Here is a 17,415-nt window from a genome sequence, read left to right on the forward strand (position 1 = left end):
TCACTCAGCTGCTGTTCAGCGGTGAATGTTATAAAGGTGCTGGCTCTCCTGAAAAAAGCATCAGTCACTTCTTTGATGCATCTGTGGGCAGTGGGCTGCATAAAACTGCAGATGTCCCAAGTGTTAGCCAGGAAGGAAGGAAGCTAGAAGCATAAATATTGAGGGTCACATTGACTTTGATGGGCAATGACAGTGCCACCTAGATTGCAAATGCTGCTGTATAAAATGGCACAGCTTGGTTACTGCCTTCCTATAAAGTCCTTTCTTCTGAGGCATTTATTTTCAGTAAGTCCAAGTAGGTGTGCCTGGGAGAGTACACCTGATGTCTTGCGTAATGCTGGCTATCGATAGTGTCACCTTGCCACTCTGGCAGCCCGTTCTTGCTGTTGCTCCTCTTCCTGAACCAAGTCCGGTGCCAGAGGAGCACTGAATGCAATCCCCATTGTACTGAGTATATAGACAGCCTTCTGTCAAAATCAGTTGCTTCCTGGGGTAGCCTCTTTACAACAGATGCTGTCTCAGTGCATTTTGAATCTGACCAACATAATTTGTTCCCCCCTTCAACAGTCAATCAAGTTAGTATGAATAGGATTAAGTAATATTTTGCCAACATTGTGCACTTTAGCACATGGAATGCTCCTTTTGCTGCCAGCCATATGGGTCAATGCATTGAGCAATCAGAAAACATGCGCTAAGCCACATTCCCAAATTTCATAATCCTTTGTGTCAACTGTAATTTACATCCTTTAATGTTGAGCTGGCGAATGGGTTGGTACTTGTTAAAGAGCTGCCTGGCTAGAGTGACTTACAGGAAACTTTGGTTTATCCGGAGGTTGTATGTCCGGAATACTCGATCTAACGGCAAAAATCAGGAGCCGTTTCCTATAAGTTTTTTTAGTTTTCGTTCTTTTTTTTCCCCAGTCAGGCACTGCAAGGTCTGTAGCTATAGCAACAGCTTCAGCTAGAGACGCTTGCAGCTGCAGCCGACTCTTTAGAAGCTGTTGCTAAGCAACAGTGTTTGTTGTCAGATACGGAGATGAAAACCTCCGTATGCTTCAACATTAACTTTGTATGTCCGGCAGTTTTGATAGATCGGCAACACGCCGGTCCCGTCGGTGCCGGATATCACACAGTTTCCTGTATAAAGTCCCTAATCATACTAAAGATTGTGTTGATTAGGTTTCCCAATATACAAAAAAGGTAGCACTGCAATCATTTTATCTACTCTCTTTTCCAAATCATGTCATCTTTCATTTTTGATTATTGGTCGGTGTTAGATAAAACCACACAGCTGACTCATGGGGCTCGATTTTGCCAGGCCCAAGGAGACGGGATTGGAGGCGTGTGAGGTGTTAAAATCGCAAAAACTGGTGGGCGGGCCCCATCCCGCCTCCATCCCGCCTCCATCCCGCCTCCGAGCAATTTTCCCACATGCGAGTTTTCTGACCCCGTCTCCATCCCGCCTCCAAGAGGCAGGATAGGCCCTTAAGGCCCTTAACAACCAGTTAAGTGCCTCTATAATCCCATTTTGAGAGGCCTTTCTGATTTTAACAGTTTCCCCACGTGCTGCACACCTCCTCTGAAACACGTCAGTGAAACCTGGTGGCAGCACAAGTGGATTGCTTACTAATAGCTGCAGCTCCACCATTAAAAAGGAATTTTCACCAATGATCATTTGCAGGTGGCAGAACTTTGTTGTCTCAGGCCTGGGCGAACTTTTAACAGGCATACTCATTGTTGTGGAAGTTTGGAGCCTGACACCCATCTCCAGTGTGACCTCCTGGGAAACCCCTCTCTCCACCTTGAATGAGCACTTCCTCAACTGAGGTATATACCAGAAGAATGGGAACAATTTATTTCCTTTCCTCCTGGACATCAGATTCGGATGAAGACCAGCCGTGGCAGCAGCAGAACCCTGAACAACAGCAGCACCAACTGCAGGAGCAACAGCAGGAGCTCCAAGCTGCTGCTCACCCACCTGAAGCTGCACAGGCCAGAAGGCGCCAGCGCATGGAAGCCCATCGGCGCAGGAGATATCCCCCAAACAGGGCCTACAGACAGAATATCAGCTACCTCAACATGACTGAGCAGCAGTGCCAAAGGAGGCTCAGGCTTTCGCGAGAAGTAGTGGGGGACATCTGCGTAATGCTGCAACAAGACCTGGAGCCCAGAGGAGCAGGTGGACACCCCTTATCAGTGGCTGTCAAAATCACCACCGCACTCAACTTTTTTGCTTCAGGCTCATTCCAGGGATCAGCAGCAGACATCAGCAGCATCTCCCAGGTGGCTGCACACACTTGCATCACGCAGGTAACCGATGCCCTCTTTGCCATCGCACACAATCACATCCATTTCTCCAAGGATCAAGCCAGTGTAACTGCGCGTGCGGTTGGGTTTGAGAATCTGGCAGGCTCTCCAAGGGTGCAGGGTCTCGTTGACTGCACACGTGGCCCTTAAGGCACCCCATCACAATCCAGGTATTTTTGTCAACCGCAAGGGCTTCCACTCCCTCAACGTACAGCTGGTGTGTGACCACAAGAAGGAAATTTTGCATGTTTGTGGTAAGTACCCTGGCAGTTGCCATGACTCCTTCATCCTGCGCCAGTCTAGTGTGCCTCCGCTCTTTAGTCCGCCAGACCAACTTAACGGATGGCTACTTGGAGACAAGGGCTATCCCCTGAAGACGTGACTAATGACGCCGTTGAGGAGGCCATCAAACGAAGCTGAGGAGTGCTACAACTCGAGCCACATTTCCACCAGATCCATAATCGAGCAAACCATCGGCTTGCTGAAGATGCACTTCAGATGCCTGGATAGATCAGGTGGAGCCCTGCAGTACTCAGCAGCCAGGGTCTCCAGAATCATTGTGGTTCGCTGTGCAATTCACAGCATGGCACAGCATTGTGGCTTGCAGATGCCTGAGGAATAAGTGGCTCATCACATAGCCTCCTCAGATGAGGAGAGGATGAGGAGGAGGAGGAGAGTGACAACGACCAGCTTGCAGAGGCGCATCAACCAGCGCCAGCAGCATGCGAGCACATTGCTGGCCGGGATGCAAGGCATGCACTCATCTTGGCCAGATTTGCTTAGCCTAGCCAATCAAGCACTTTTGCCTCACAGCTTCTTACCAGAGCATCGACAATGGCCAAGAACCTGCGGTTTCTACCACTCTGACCACCATACTGACAATTGCAAGTCATCTTAAGCCCTCAGTGTGGAAGTCCCATTAGTGATATGACAGATGTCACAACTGCAACAGTTGACATCAGAATTTTTATTGACAATAACCAACTTTTCAACATTAAACATAACATTTCACCCAAGTGACTACCCTTGTGACTACTTGTGCATTATCTTCCTCTTACGTGTGCTCCTACGTGGTGATTCCCCGGGGCTTCAGCAGATGTGGAGGCCCCTTACTCACTTTCTTGCTGCTCCTGTCTCGACACCTTTGGCAAGTGTCCTCTGGGGTTGCGAACCTGTGAGAGCTTGGCAACAGTCTGCTGCTTTGCGGCTGTGCAGGGGTTGAGACGCCGATCTCAGTTGGGTGGGGACTCTGGTAGGGCTCTAACCGAGGGCTCTGCAGTGGCATGGTCGTGTGAGCGCTTGGAGAGGAGCCCCCACTTCTTTGTTGTCTGCCACCAACATCCCTCTCATGGGTCAGCCCCACTTCAGAGCTAGCAAGTGGCTTGACGGCACCTTGCTGCAATTCAGGGGGGCCATGAGGACCCGTTTCTGTACTGGTAGTCCTACTCCCGAGGACTTGCCTGAAGGTCTGGTTTGTTTGTTCAAGAGCTGACCATCGCTCCTCAAGAGATGTCAGTCTATTCTGAACAAATACCATGTTTTCCATACCCTGCCGACTAAGCTCCTCCATGGACGTAGCCATTCTCTCCTCTACCATAGCCATCCTCTCCTCTACGGTAGCCAGCCTTACCATGGAGGTAGCCATCCTTTCCACGGAGGTAGCCATCCTTTCCGTGGTGATGCGTTCATGCGCCGACGCCTCCACAAAAGCTCTGCTCATGTTAGCGATGGACTCCTCCATTCGCTCCACACTCGCAGCGACCCTGGAGACAAAGCCTGTCAGAGACTCCTGCACCTCTTCCTAGAGTTCCAGCACCGCTCTTCTTCTGGATGGACCCGGAGGCAGAGGCTCGACATGCAGCTGAGCCGAGCTGGCAGAGTCCTGCGCCCTCCGACTAGGACTCTCCACTGCTGTCCCTGTCTCCACCATCTGCTGATGCTCACTTGTGAGCTGTGATACACCAGGTGACAACACTGCACTATCTCGCGAAGGTACCACCGAGGTGTGAGTGTTTGTGCTGGTGCTGGGTGCGCTGAATTCTGCTGACGCTGCGCCCTCAGAGGTTGCAGCTTCCTCTGAGGAGGTTGGAGGCTCAGGCTGTTCCTCCTGGATAGTGGGGACGGGGGCTTTCGATGGTCCTGTGGGGGAGTAAAGTAAAGAGTCAGAGATGTGAGGCCAAGGTTACATGCACATTGCATATTGTAGATAATCAAAAGTAAATCTGTTAGAGCATCAGAATCATTATCAGTGACTCATGCAATGTCAATGAGAGAGATGATAAACTATTCTGTCACCAGCTTGCTGTGATGCACCCGTCTGTCCATCCCCCACTTGTGCATCCTCCTCCACTCCCATGGCCTCCAGGGCCGCCTCCTCCCAGGGGGTAAGCTGGGCTACTGAGGGTGGCACTCCTCCTGTCCTCGTTCTTTCCCTCTTATTGAGAGCTCTCTTTTCCTGCAATGAGGGAGACAGGTGGAGTTTGAATGAGAATGAAGGGGTGAGTGTAGAGAATCCATATCATTGATGGTTAGAAGGAGACAAAAATGGAGTGAGGTGGCAAGACCAAGGGCCCTCCCTGTGTGTTGTAAGTTGTTTTCATAGCATCACAGTGATAGGGAGTGTGAGGGCTGCATAGTCCAATAGTTAGGTGAATGTGACCATAGAGAGAGAGGGAATGGGTAAGGGTGCAGGGATGTCAGTGTCAAGTGGGATGTGAAGGAAGAGGTTGTCAAAGCTGAGTGCTGGTGAGGAGAGGCAATGGGGATCAGATTGAGGGTGATGGGAAAGTCATACTCACTTTTCCAGTGCGCAGATGGTCATGAAACCTCTTCCTGCACTGAATCCAGGTTCTGCGGCACATAGACAACGAGTTGACCTCCTGGGCCACTTGCATCCACACAGCCTGAGGAAGGGAAGAGCACCTCCTTATTTCCTCTTGCTCCCTCCACCAGAGCTTGCAGGGCGGCATCATCGAACCTTGGTGCAAACTTTGGCCTACTGCTGGACATATTGGCTGGAGGAATCTATCACAGCAAAGGGCATAAGGTTTGCAGTCTGCAGAAGAAGCAAGGCTGCTTGCAGGCCTTCAATCCAGCAGCATTGATGACATCATCGGAGGCGACTTTCAGGATGGAAAGACTAAGTGGGCCAGGGGTTCCCACACGCTGGAAATCAATTGCCCATTTAGGGGAAAATCGCATATTTTTCCCACATCAAATTGGAGTCGGTGGCTAACACGAAAAGCAGCTGACACGCCCCCAGCCCGCCCCAATGGCAAAATCGAGCCCGTGGTGTCGCTGCCATATGAATCATTTGTGTAGGCTCATCAAATACTGACTTAGTCATTTCCTGACCTTAAAAAAAGCTTTGGTATCCAGTGGATTGCTGAAATCCTGATGTGTATTGTTTTGGTTTAACAGCGAGGTTCTGGTCTGAAATTGTTCTTTCTACTTTCTACTAATAATGAACTCTAGCCTTTTTCACATTGATCCAGTTGTTCATTTTAGCACATAAAGGAATGTGCCACAATTTGTGACTGTCTAGCCAGGCAGCAGACGCAGCAGTAGGTTTGAATTCTGCAGGCACTCTACTGGCTGAGGGTTGTTCAAGGTGCCTGGAGGAACCTTTCAGGCCTGCTGATAAAACTCACTGTGCAATTGAGCCTTTTTGATGCATCTTGGGTTTATAACAAAGACATAACTCCACTTACAAAGTGTAAGTAAATCAGTTTCCCTAATGAATGGAATAAATAGATAGTAGTTAATTGGCATAGAATTATCATGTGTAATTTTAAAAATGCATGTATGTGATCAGTACACAGAACTCTGAGACTACAGTACAATGAAATATATCAGAGCACTAGTATTAATAAGGCGCAGTCCTGGGCAGTACATGGGGCACAGTTCATGAGATTCCTTTCCCCCTTTTCTGGAAGCCAGATTTCAAGTCCAACTTTGAAATACAGCTCTGCAAAAAATTAAGATATGTGCAAGAACATGAGCAAAATTCTGTAGATAATAATGGATTATTTTCATTTTCTGCTTCCTTTCATCGTTGCTGATTATTGAAGTGGATGAGAGCCAGGTGGACCTCTGACCCTTGCTATGCTTATTATGGTGTTGATGGCACAGACTGCTCCTTCCTCATGTACCTCAGTGAACAAGAGTGGTTCTGTCCCCCGTTACCATGGAAGAATCGTACCACTTTCCCCACCAGGACTGAAACAAAAGTGCAGGTACGCTGAGGTTTTATCATTAAAGTGTCATCGGTATATTCAACACAAAGGGAATAACCAAGCTTATTGAAATATCTGGAACCTTTGATGTTGATGGCCAATTATCCATGTCTGAGCTAACAGTTGTATAGTAAATGTTTTCTGCTACTTGCTAATGTCTCTGTTCCAACAGAACCTGCTAAAGTTGTGTTTTCTCTCACAAACATAGCCCTAGTGCGAGGAGCTCATGGACTTCTTTGTCTCTAAGATTGAGACCATCCGTTCAGCTGCCTCTGTCACTTCCCTTCCTTCCCCTAGCCCACCGGGCCAAACTTCCTCTAAGGTTCACCCCTGCCTTAGCCCTGAACTCACATCTTTCTCCAGTTTCTCTCCAATCTCCACTCTTGACTGCTCCACACTCATCCTGTCCATGGGACCCACTTCCTGCTCCCTCGACCCTATTCCCACTAAACTGCTGACCACCCAAATTCCTTTTCTGGCTTCCATGTTAGCTGACATTGTTAACGGTTCACTATCCTCAGGTACTGTCCCCCTCTCCTTCAAATCTGTCGTCATCACTCCTCTCCTCAAAAAGAAACCCTTGACCCCTCCATCCTTGCAAACTACCGCCCCATCTCCAACCTCCCTTTCCTCTCCAAAGTCCTTGAACATGTTGTTGCCTACCAAATCCGTGTCCATCTTTCCCGGAACTCCACCTTTGAATCCCTCCAATCAGGTTTCTGCCTCTGCCACAGTACTGAAACGGCTCTCATCAAAGTCACAAATGACATCCTATGTGACTGTGACAAAGGTAAACTATCCCTCCTCATCCTTCTTGACCTGTCTGCAGTCTTTAACACAGTTGACCACACCATCCTCCTCCAACACCTCGCCACCATCGTCCAGCTGGGTGGGACTCGCCTGGTTCCATTCTTATCCATCTTATCGTAGCCAGAAAATCACCTGCAATGTCTTCTCTTCCCAAACCCGCATCGTTACCTCTGGGGTCCCCCAAGGATCTATCCTTGGCCCCCTCCTATTTCTCATCTACATGCTGCCCCTTGGCGACGTCATCCGAAAACATGGCGTCAGTTTCCACATGTACGCTGACGACACCCAGCTCTACCTCAGCACCACTTCTCTTGACTCCTCCACGGTCTCTAAATTGACACACTGCTTGTCCGACATCCAGTACTGGATGAACAGAAATTTTCTCCAATTAACTATTGGGAAAACCAAAGCCATTGTCTTCGGGCCCCACCACAAACTCCGCTCCCTAGCCACCGACTCCATCCCTCACCCTAGCATATGACTGAGGCTGAACCAGACAGTTCGCAACCTTGGTGTCATATCTGACCCTGAAATGAGTTTCCAACCACATATCCGTGGCATAACTAAGACCGCCTATTTCCACCTCCATAACATTGCCCATCTCTGCCCCTGCCTCAGCTCATCTGCTGCTGAAACTCTCATCCATACCTAGACCTCTAGACTTGACTATTCCAACGCACTCCTGGTTGACCTCCCTCATTCTACCCTACATAAACTTGAGGTCACCCAAAACTCAGCTGCCCGAGTCCTAACTCGCACCGAGTCCCGTTCACCCATCTCCCCTGTGCTCGCTGACCTACACTGGCTCCCGGTTAAGCAACGCCTTGATTTCAAAATTCTCACCCTTGTTTTCAAATCCCTCCATGGCCTCACCCCTCCCTATCTCTGTATCTCTTTCAGCCCCACAACCCCCGAGATATCTGCGCTCTTCAAATTCTGCCCTCTTGAGGATCCCCGATTATGGTCGATCCACCATTGGTGGCCGTGCCTTCAGCTGCCTAGGCTCTAAGGTCTGGAATTCCCTCCCTAAACCGCTCCGCCTCTCTACCTCTCTTTCCCCCTTTAAGACGCTCCTTAAAACCTACCTCTTTAATCAAGCCTTTGGTCATCTGCCCTAATTCCTCATATGGCTCGGTGTATATATATTTTTTGTCTTATAATACTCCTGTGAAGCACCTTGGGACGTTTTACCACGTTAAAGGTGCTATATAACTACACGTTGTTGTTGTTGAATCCGTATTCAATACTTAGGGATTCTAAAAATCTGTGTTCAAATCCATTCTGTTCAGAAGTTATAGTAAGTTAAAGTTTCAACATATGAAAATCATATGAAAAATATATGAATTCACTACCCCAGAGGGCTATGGATGCTGAGTCATTGAGTATATTCAAGGCTGAGATAGACAGATTTTTGGACTCTAGGGGAATCAAGGGATATGGGGATGGAGCGGGAAAGTGGAGTTGAGGTTGAAGATCAGCTATGATCTTATTGAATGGTGGAGCAGGCTCGAGGGGCCGTAAGGTCTACTCCTGTTCCTAATTCTTGTGTTCTTATGTAAATAAAGGTTCTTGCTATTTGTATTGTATCTGTAGAGGTGGCTGTCCATTAACAGATGATGAATCCAATGCTGATGATATCATCATTGACAATGCTCAGTCAGCCCTGCAGGCTCAGTGTTAATGGAGAGCAATGGCATGTAATATGCAACCGATAGTAAAACTATCTGCACATCTACTGTGTAACAGAATCTATGGACTGCTGCCAATCCTATCACATGATTTCCCCATCATAAGATTAGTAATACCCGTTGTTCCGAATCATAATGAAATGACACAGAGATTAAAGGCTGCGATTTTCCCTACCTCGGTGGGTCTGTGGCGGGCGACGTCGGTGGCAGGTCTCGGACCCGCTCCTGTCTCTCATCCTGTCTCCGGCTTCCGACATGACTTTCCCCTGATTGGACTTGTTAAGCCCACCCAGCGCGTTTACCGGCCAATTGAAGGAAGCAGGTCTGATGATGTCATTTGATGATGTGTCAATAGCCGGTTTCCTTAAAGGGACCACGCGCAAATTTATTTTGACATTTGTGACAAGCACTGCACAAAGGTGCAGGGCTGCACCCAGGCTCTCCCATGACTCCCTCCATATGCTTATGGAGGGAGTCACAGCACGCAGGGAGGCTCTCTTCCCTTCCAGTGGGCGGAAGAGACCTCCCCAGGAGACCAACACAGCCTGGTTGCACATTGCACAGGAGGACACAAGCAGGGATATCATCAGGAGGACCAGGCTGCAGTGGCGTAAACCTTTCAATAATCTCAGTAGATCACGAAACGTTACTGCAAAGCCACACTCAACCTCATCCTGCTGTGCCACTCATCACATTCTCATCACTCTGCCTTTCCTACCCTACTCCTGCACATCCTTACTCGCACCAACTTATCTTGCACCTCCACCCATCCCTCTCTATCTACATTATCACTTCCCCATCTCACTAGCCACCCCTCACACTCACTCTCATCCTAGTCCAATCTGCGCCGGCCATCAAGCCCTGTCTATTCTAATCCCATTTTCCAGCACTTGGTCCATAGCCTTGTATGCTATGGCATTTAAAGTGCTCATCTAAATGCTTCTTGAATGTTGTGAAGGTTCCTGCCTCTACCACCCTTTCAGGCAGTGAGTTCCAGATTCCAACCACCCTCTGGGTGAAAAAGTTTTTCCTCAAATCCCCCCCTAAACTTCCTGCCCCTTACCTTGAAACTATGCCCCCTGGTTATTGACCCCTCTACTAAGGGGAAATGTTCCTATCTATGCCCCTCATAATTTTGTACACCTCAATCAGGTCCCACCTCAGCCTTCTCTGCTCTAAGGAAAACAACCCCAGCGTGTCCAGTCTCTCTTCATAGCTGAAGCGCTCCAGCCCAGGTAATATCCTGGTGAATCTCCTCTGCACCCTCTCCAATGCAATCACATCCTTCCTATAGTGTGGCGACCAGAACTGCACACAGTATTCCAGCTGTGGCCTAACTAGCATTTTGCACAGCTGCATCATAACCTCCCTGCTCTTATATTCTATGCCTCGGTTAATGAAGGCAAGTATCCCATATGCCTTTTTAACCACCTTATCTGCCTGTCCTGCTGCCTTCAGGGATCTATGTACATGCACACCAAGGTCTCTCTGATCCTCTGTCCTTCCTAGGGTCCTACCATTCATTGTGTATTCCCTTGCCTTGTTAGTCCTCCCAAAATGCATCACCTCACACTTTTCAGGGTTAAATTCCATTTGCCACTGTTCTGCCCATCTGACCAACCCGTCTATATCATCCTGTAGCCTGAGGCTTCCCTCCTCGCTATTTACCACTCCACCAATTTTTGTGTCATCTGCGAAATTACTGATCATACCTCCTACATTCATATCTAAATCATTAATGTACACTACAAACAACAAAGGACCCAGCACCGATCCCTGTGGTACACCACTGAACACAGGCTTCCATTCACAAAAACAACCTTCGACCATCACCCTCTGCCTCCTGCCACTAAGCCAATTTTGGATCGTATGTGCCAAATTGCCGTGGATCCCATGGGCTCTTACCTTCTTGACCAGTCTCCCATGTGGGACTTTGTCAAAGCCTTACTGAAGTCCATGTAGACTACATCAACTGCACTACCCTCATCCACACACCTAGTCACCCCCTCAAAATATTCAATCAAATTGATTAGACATGATCTCCCCCTGACAAAGCCTTGCTGACTATTCTTGATTAATCCTTGCCTCTCCAAGTAGAGGCTAATTCTGTCCCTCAGAATTTTTCCAATAATTTCCCTACCACTGATGTTAGGCTCACTGGCCTGTAATTCGCTGGTTTATCCCTACTACAGTTTTTGAATAATGGTACTACGTTGGCTGTCCTCCAGTCCTCTGGCACCTCCCCTGTGGCCAGAGAGGTTCTGAAAATTTGTGTCAGAGCCCCTGCAATCTCCTCCCTTGCCTCACACAGCAGCCTAGGATACATCTCGTCTGTCCCTGGGGATTTATCCACTTTTAAGCCCGCTAAAACCACCAGTACCTCCTCCCTCAATGCTAATTTGTTTAAGTATATCACAATCCCCCTGATTTCTATGCCGACATCGTCCTTCTCCATAGTGAACACAGATGCAAAAAATTCATTTAAAACCTCACCTACATCATTTGGCTCTACACACAGATTGCCACTTTGGTCCCTAATGGGCCCTACTCTTTATAATAGCAAAATACTGCGGATGCTGGAAATCTGAAATAACAACAGAAAATGCTGGAAATACTCAGCAGGCCAGGCAGCATCCGTGGTTATCCTCTTGCCCTTAATATACTTATAAAACACCTTGGGATTTTCCTTTATTTTGCCCACCAGTGTTTTTTCATGCCCCCTCTTCGCTCTCCTAATTTCTTTTTTGAGTACCCCCCTGCACTTTCTATACTCCTCTAGGGCTTCCACTGTTTTTAGTCCTTTGTATCTGCCAAAAGCCTCCCTTTTTTTCCTAATCCATTCTTGTATATCCCTTGACATCCAGGGTTCCCTGGGCTTGTTGGTCCCACCCTTGACCTTTATGGGAACATGTTGGCGTTGTACTCTCTCTATTTCATTTCTGAAAGAACCCCACTGCTCTGATGTGGATTTTCCGACAGGTATCTGATCCCAATTCACTTTGGCCAGATCCTGCCTTATCATATTAAAGTCGGCCTTCCCCCAATTTAGAACCTTTATTTCCGGTCCATCTTTGTCCTTTTCCATGACTACCTTAAATCTCACCGAATTATGGTCACTGTCACCAAAATGCTCTCCTACTGACACTTCTACCACTTGCCCGGCTACATTCCCTAGAATTAGGTCCAGTACCGCCCCCTCTCTTGTAGGACTTTCTACATACTGGCTCAAAAAGCTCTCCTGGATGCACTTTAAGAATTCCACACCCTCTAAGCCAATCTAACCCACACTCTGACTATCCCAGTTACTTGTGTGTTTTAGTCAATGTTCATGTGAAGTTTCTGTTAATGTGCTGTCAAACATTGAAATCTTTATTTTCAACACTTTGCGTTCTTGGACAGATCTGGTGCACCTTTGGAAGTGGCTTATTGAGTTGCAGTAAATGCTGAGACATAACGGTACCCCCCACAATGGTGATGAGTGTGAAAGGAATGGCTTGGGCATTGTAGAGATGCTTTATGGTGTTGGTGTGGGGTGGTGCCAACCTGGCACATCATGTGGCGGCCAGGGTGTACTGCATCAAGTGAAGTAAATCTGGCCATGATGAGGCCATCCCTGGTGTCCCCAGGAAGCAATGTGGTCAGGTGCAGCATCAGTGGATTGTGGAGAAGGTTGATGTTGTTGATGCTGCTGGTGTGCCTGGTGATGCTGGTGTTCAGGCTAATCGTGGTGGGATTCTGAGGACCAAGGTGAGAGAGTATAAAGTGCACCGATGCTGATGGAATAGATGGCAGGTGAAGTAAAGATGACAGAAGCATTCTGTCAATGGTGGGTGAGGTAATGAGGTCAAACTGGATGGAGACTTGTGTAAAGACTTGCAGCATTCTGAATCTGTAGTGGAAATGCAGTTTAGAAAAGCCAGTGGCTAAAGGAACATTTCTCAATCAGCTGGGAGCTTTGACTTGACATTTGAAGCTATCAACTCATCAGCTGAATCAATGGCCACTGACCTCCCACCTCAGCTTCACAGAAGGTATAGGCACAGCGGGAAACTGGTGGGTGACCTGTCAAATTCAAAAAGCTGGTAAAAAGCATTGTTAATTGGCTGTAAACAAGCCACTAATGATTTTAATTGCCTCCCCCACTGCTGCCTGTCAGGTCTGCTCAGTGCTGGCAGACCCAACATTGGGAAAGTCCAGTATGTGTGTTTTGACATAATGTGTATGCAGCTGCTGATCCTCCTCTTCCCAAGAGCGATGACTTACTAAATACTATAGGGAATTGATAATACAATGGCGGGTGCCCGTTGTATTAATGCACATTGGGCAGCCGTTCCCCATATTAATGTGTGCAGAAGCCTGAAGCCTACTGTGCACACAACGTGAGCTGGAACCCAGGTACAGCAGGCATGGCTCATTACAGCCTGTAAATTTATTTCAATGAGGGGTCCTCTCCATAAATCATTTTAGAATCATAGAATGGTTACATTTTGGAGTGGTGGAATCAGCTCCTGTTTAGCCGAGTGCCTGTACGGTGTATTGATCTTCATGTACAAAGGAAGTTACTGAAATATGTTAGAACTTTCCTGATGGATACTTAAGCTGTACTATATCTTTTGTCAATGATTGCATAGCTGTACTAGTTAGGAAGCTCATTAGAGTCCAGCTATGAGTCTTCATCTGGGCATACTTCTGTATTTTCATGTTCCGGAGGAGAAGAAGGATCAGAGGAGGCATGTTAGACAGGTGAGATTGCACCTTAGATGCTGCATTTAGACACGTCCTTACACTGCTACTCATGTGTACAGGGCCAGGGTCTCTTACCTGAACCTGTCTGGAAAAAAACCTACCACTGCCAACTTAGACTCCTGAAGGGTGCTGTAGTAACCTGGGAGGTTATGAGTAACCTGATCCACCAGGTGGTGCTGTGGCAATTGCTCTCCTGAGTTAAGTCTGATCTGTACTGTGGTGCTCTTTGTTTATGCTGCCTCATAGCAGAAGCTTTTATGTGCAAGGGTTGATTAAACCATGTTAAGGAGTTAACCTGTGTCTGTCTCCATCTATGGCCAGCTCAAGATACCACATGGCGACGAGACGGCACTTAAAAAAGCACAAGCCATGGAGACGGCTAACAAGGACATTAAGGACTTAAACAGTATGAGCAAGGAGAAATGGAGTAAACCAGGGGGAGGAGCTGTTTTCAAGATGGAAGCTGGTGCGAAAAGTCCACCAGTCGGGGTTGGGGATTGCTACCGATGTGGCGGGACGAGCCATTATGCAAAGGACTGCAGGTTTGCAAAGGCAAAGTGCCACAATTGTGGAAAAATAGGGCACTTAAAGAAAGTCTGTAAAAGGGCAGTGAGTGAGAGAAGCAGTGCTAAAGGGGCAAAGCATGCAAAAGGGGGGAGGGAGAAGTACACAAAGCGGGCAAATTACATAAAAGAGGAGGAAGAGTCTAGTGAGGAGGTTTTCACTGTATACAGTATAGACACTTCAAGGCCCAACGTACCCCCTCTCACTCAGTATTTGATAGTGAACGGAGGTCAAGTAAAGTTTGAGATTGACACCGGATGTAGTGTAACCATAATGTCGCAGACTGAGTACGCCAAGCTATGGGGGGAAGCAAAAGTACCAGAGCTAGGTACATGCCCCATTAGTCTCAAAACCTACACAGGACAGAAGGTGGACATTTTGGGGGCGGCCGAAGTACAAGTGGAACACAAAGGAGTCACCAAAGAGCTTACGGTGGTAGTGGTAGCAGGGTCAGGGCCAAACCTGTTAGGGCGAGGGTGGATCAGTGAGTTGAGTGTGTACTGGCAGGCAATGAATAAAATGGAGGACAGTACAGAGGCACTGCAAGAAATGCTGATGAAGCATGAGTTAGTGTTCAAGGACGAACTGGGCACCTTAAGGGGAGCCACAGCCAAGATTCACGTAGCCAGTGATGCCACGCCTCATTTCTTTAAACCAAGGTCGGTACCTTTTGCAATGAAAACCAAGGTTGAGGCAGAACTAGATCGCCTGCTAAGGGACAAAGTAATAGAACCAGCGAAATCTTCAGACTGGGCGGCACCAATAGTCCCGGTATTGAAGCCCGACGGTAATGTAAGGGTGTGTGGTGACTATAAGTTAACAGTGAACAGAGTATCATCACTGGAACAGTACCCCATTCCGAGAATGGAGGACATGTTAACATCGCTCGCTGGGGGAGAAAGATTCAGCAAACTGGACATGAGTCATGCGTATCAGCAGATATTGCTAGATGAAGAATCAAAAAAGTTTGTCACTGAACACGCACAAGGGGCTGTTCACATATGCCAAGTTACCATTTGGTGTCAGTTCTAGCCCAGCAATATTCCAACGGACTATGGAGAGCATTCTGCAGGGCATTCCAAAGGTGGCCATGTACTTAGATGATATTCTGCTAACAGGAAGTGACGATCAGGATCACTTAAAAACACTGGACAAAGTGCTACAGCGGCTGGAAGAGGCGGGGCTATGCCTGAAACGGAGTAAGTGTAGTTTCATGGAGAAGGAAGTTACATTCCTGGGACATCGGGTGGATGCCACAGGCCTCCATCCATTACCAGGGAAAGTGCGGGCAGTGCAGGATGCACCTGCACCCACCTCAGTGACTGAACTGAAAGCCTATCTAGGGCTCCTGAATTGTTATAACCGGTTTCTTCCAAACTTATCGATGCTGCTGGCACCCCTGCACAAACTGCTGAGAAAGGAGGAGCCATGGCGTTGGGGGCCAGAGCAAGCGAAAGCGTTTCAGCAGTCAAAGGAGCTACTTCAGTCCAGCAGGGTGTTGGTGCATTACGACGAGAAGAAGGAGCTGATAATGTCCTGCGACGCATCACCCTATGGAATGGGGGCAGTGTTGGCCCACCGCATGCCAGATGGAGCAGAAAGGCCCATCGGGTTTGTTTCACGCACGCTCACAGCTGCGGAGAAGAACTATTCACAGCTTGATAAAGAGGGGTTGGCCATTATATTTGGAGTAAAGAAATTCCATAAGTACATATATGGGAGGAAGTTTGTAATCAGTACTGACCACAAGCCTCTTATTAGCTTACTGAATGAGATGAAAGCGGTGCCTCAAATGGCATCACAGAGAATAATGAGATGGGCAGTGATACTAAGAGCCTATGAATATGTGATCACGTACAGAGCCGGCAAGGAAAACGGGAACGCGGATGCTCTCAGCCGCCTGCCCCTCTCAAAATCTCCTCGCAGTACTTCCCCTGAGGAGCACGTCCTGATGCTGGATCAGGAGATCAGTCCCCTGATGACTTCAGCGCAAATCCAGGGCTGGACAGCCAAGGACCCCGTTCTGTCAAGGGTCCGTGAGTATGTGTTGAAAGGCTGGCCAGATCACCATGAGGGACTGGAGTTCGCGCCGTACAGACAGAGACAGCACGAGCTCAGTGTCCAAGATGGATGTGTGCTATGGGGAGCACGCATCATAGTCCCAGAGCGGGGATGCTCTACTTTGATGGAACAGTTGCATCAATCGCACCCAGGAATGACTAGAATGAAAGGACTGGCTAGGAGCTACCTGTGGTGGCCTAACTTGGATGCTGAAATTGAGTCAAAGGTAAAGTCATGCACTATATGTCAGGAACAGAGGAAAGCACCTGCCGGGGCACCACTCCATCCCTGGGAGTGGCCCAGCAAACCCTGGAGGAGAATTCACATAGACTATGCGGGACCTTTTATGGGCAAAATGTTTTTGGTGCTGGTTGACGCTCACTCAAAGTGGATCGACGTTTATCCAGTGAGCTCTGCAACGACTGATGCCACACTGAATTATCTCAGGAACAACTTCAGCACGCATGGTATTCCAGAAATGATTGTATCCGACAATGCACAGTGTTTTGTTAGTGAAGGGAGCAAAGAATTCATGGTAAGGAATGGAATCACACATGTCACCTCGGCTCCATATCACCCAGCCTCAAATGGGTTAGCCGAGCGAGCCGTGCAGACTTTTAAGGAGCTCATGAGGAAGAGCTCAGGTGACACCCTGGAGACCAAGCTCAATAGAGCCTTGTTTAGTTATCGTATAACACCCCAAGCTACCACGGGGCTTTCTCCGGCTGAGTTGATGATGGGGAGAAAGTTGCGGTGCACGTTAGACCTGATACACCCAGATCTCAAAAGCAAGGTTGAGACAAAATAAACAAACCAAAAAGCGTACCATGACAAACATACTAAAGCTCGCCATTTCGCCATAGGGGACTCTGTGTACACCCGGAACTTCGGTTATGGACCTAAATGGATACCAGGACTAATGCAGGACATTACAGGACCTGTGTCGTACTCCGTGTTACTAGGGGATGGTCGAGGGGTTTGTCGGCATGTGGATCAGCTTTTCA

General features: G+C 48.1%; 1 protein-coding gene across 1 annotated transcript in view; it reads left to right on the plus strand.

Moving 5' to 3' along the window:
• mgat5b (alpha-1,6-mannosylglycoprotein 6-beta-N-acetylglucosaminyltransferase B) overlaps positions 1-17,415 on the plus strand; it is a 1,090,939-nt gene that overhangs the window by 652,827 nt on the left and 420,697 nt on the right. The window contains exon 6 of the mRNA XM_085963547.1: positions 6,378-6,542. Within this exon, the coding sequence (XP_085819673.1) occupies positions 6,378-6,542 (165 nt within the window). The remainder of the gene's footprint in view (positions 1-6,377; positions 6,543-17,415) is intronic.

This window comes from Somniosus microcephalus, chromosome 21, assembly GCF_052327205.1.
Source record: "Somniosus microcephalus isolate GS21.2 chromosome 21, FLI_Smic_1.0, whole genome shotgun sequence".
In the NCBI taxonomy this organism is placed as follows: domain Eukaryota; kingdom Metazoa; phylum Chordata; class Chondrichthyes; order Squaliformes; family Somniosidae; genus Somniosus; species Somniosus microcephalus.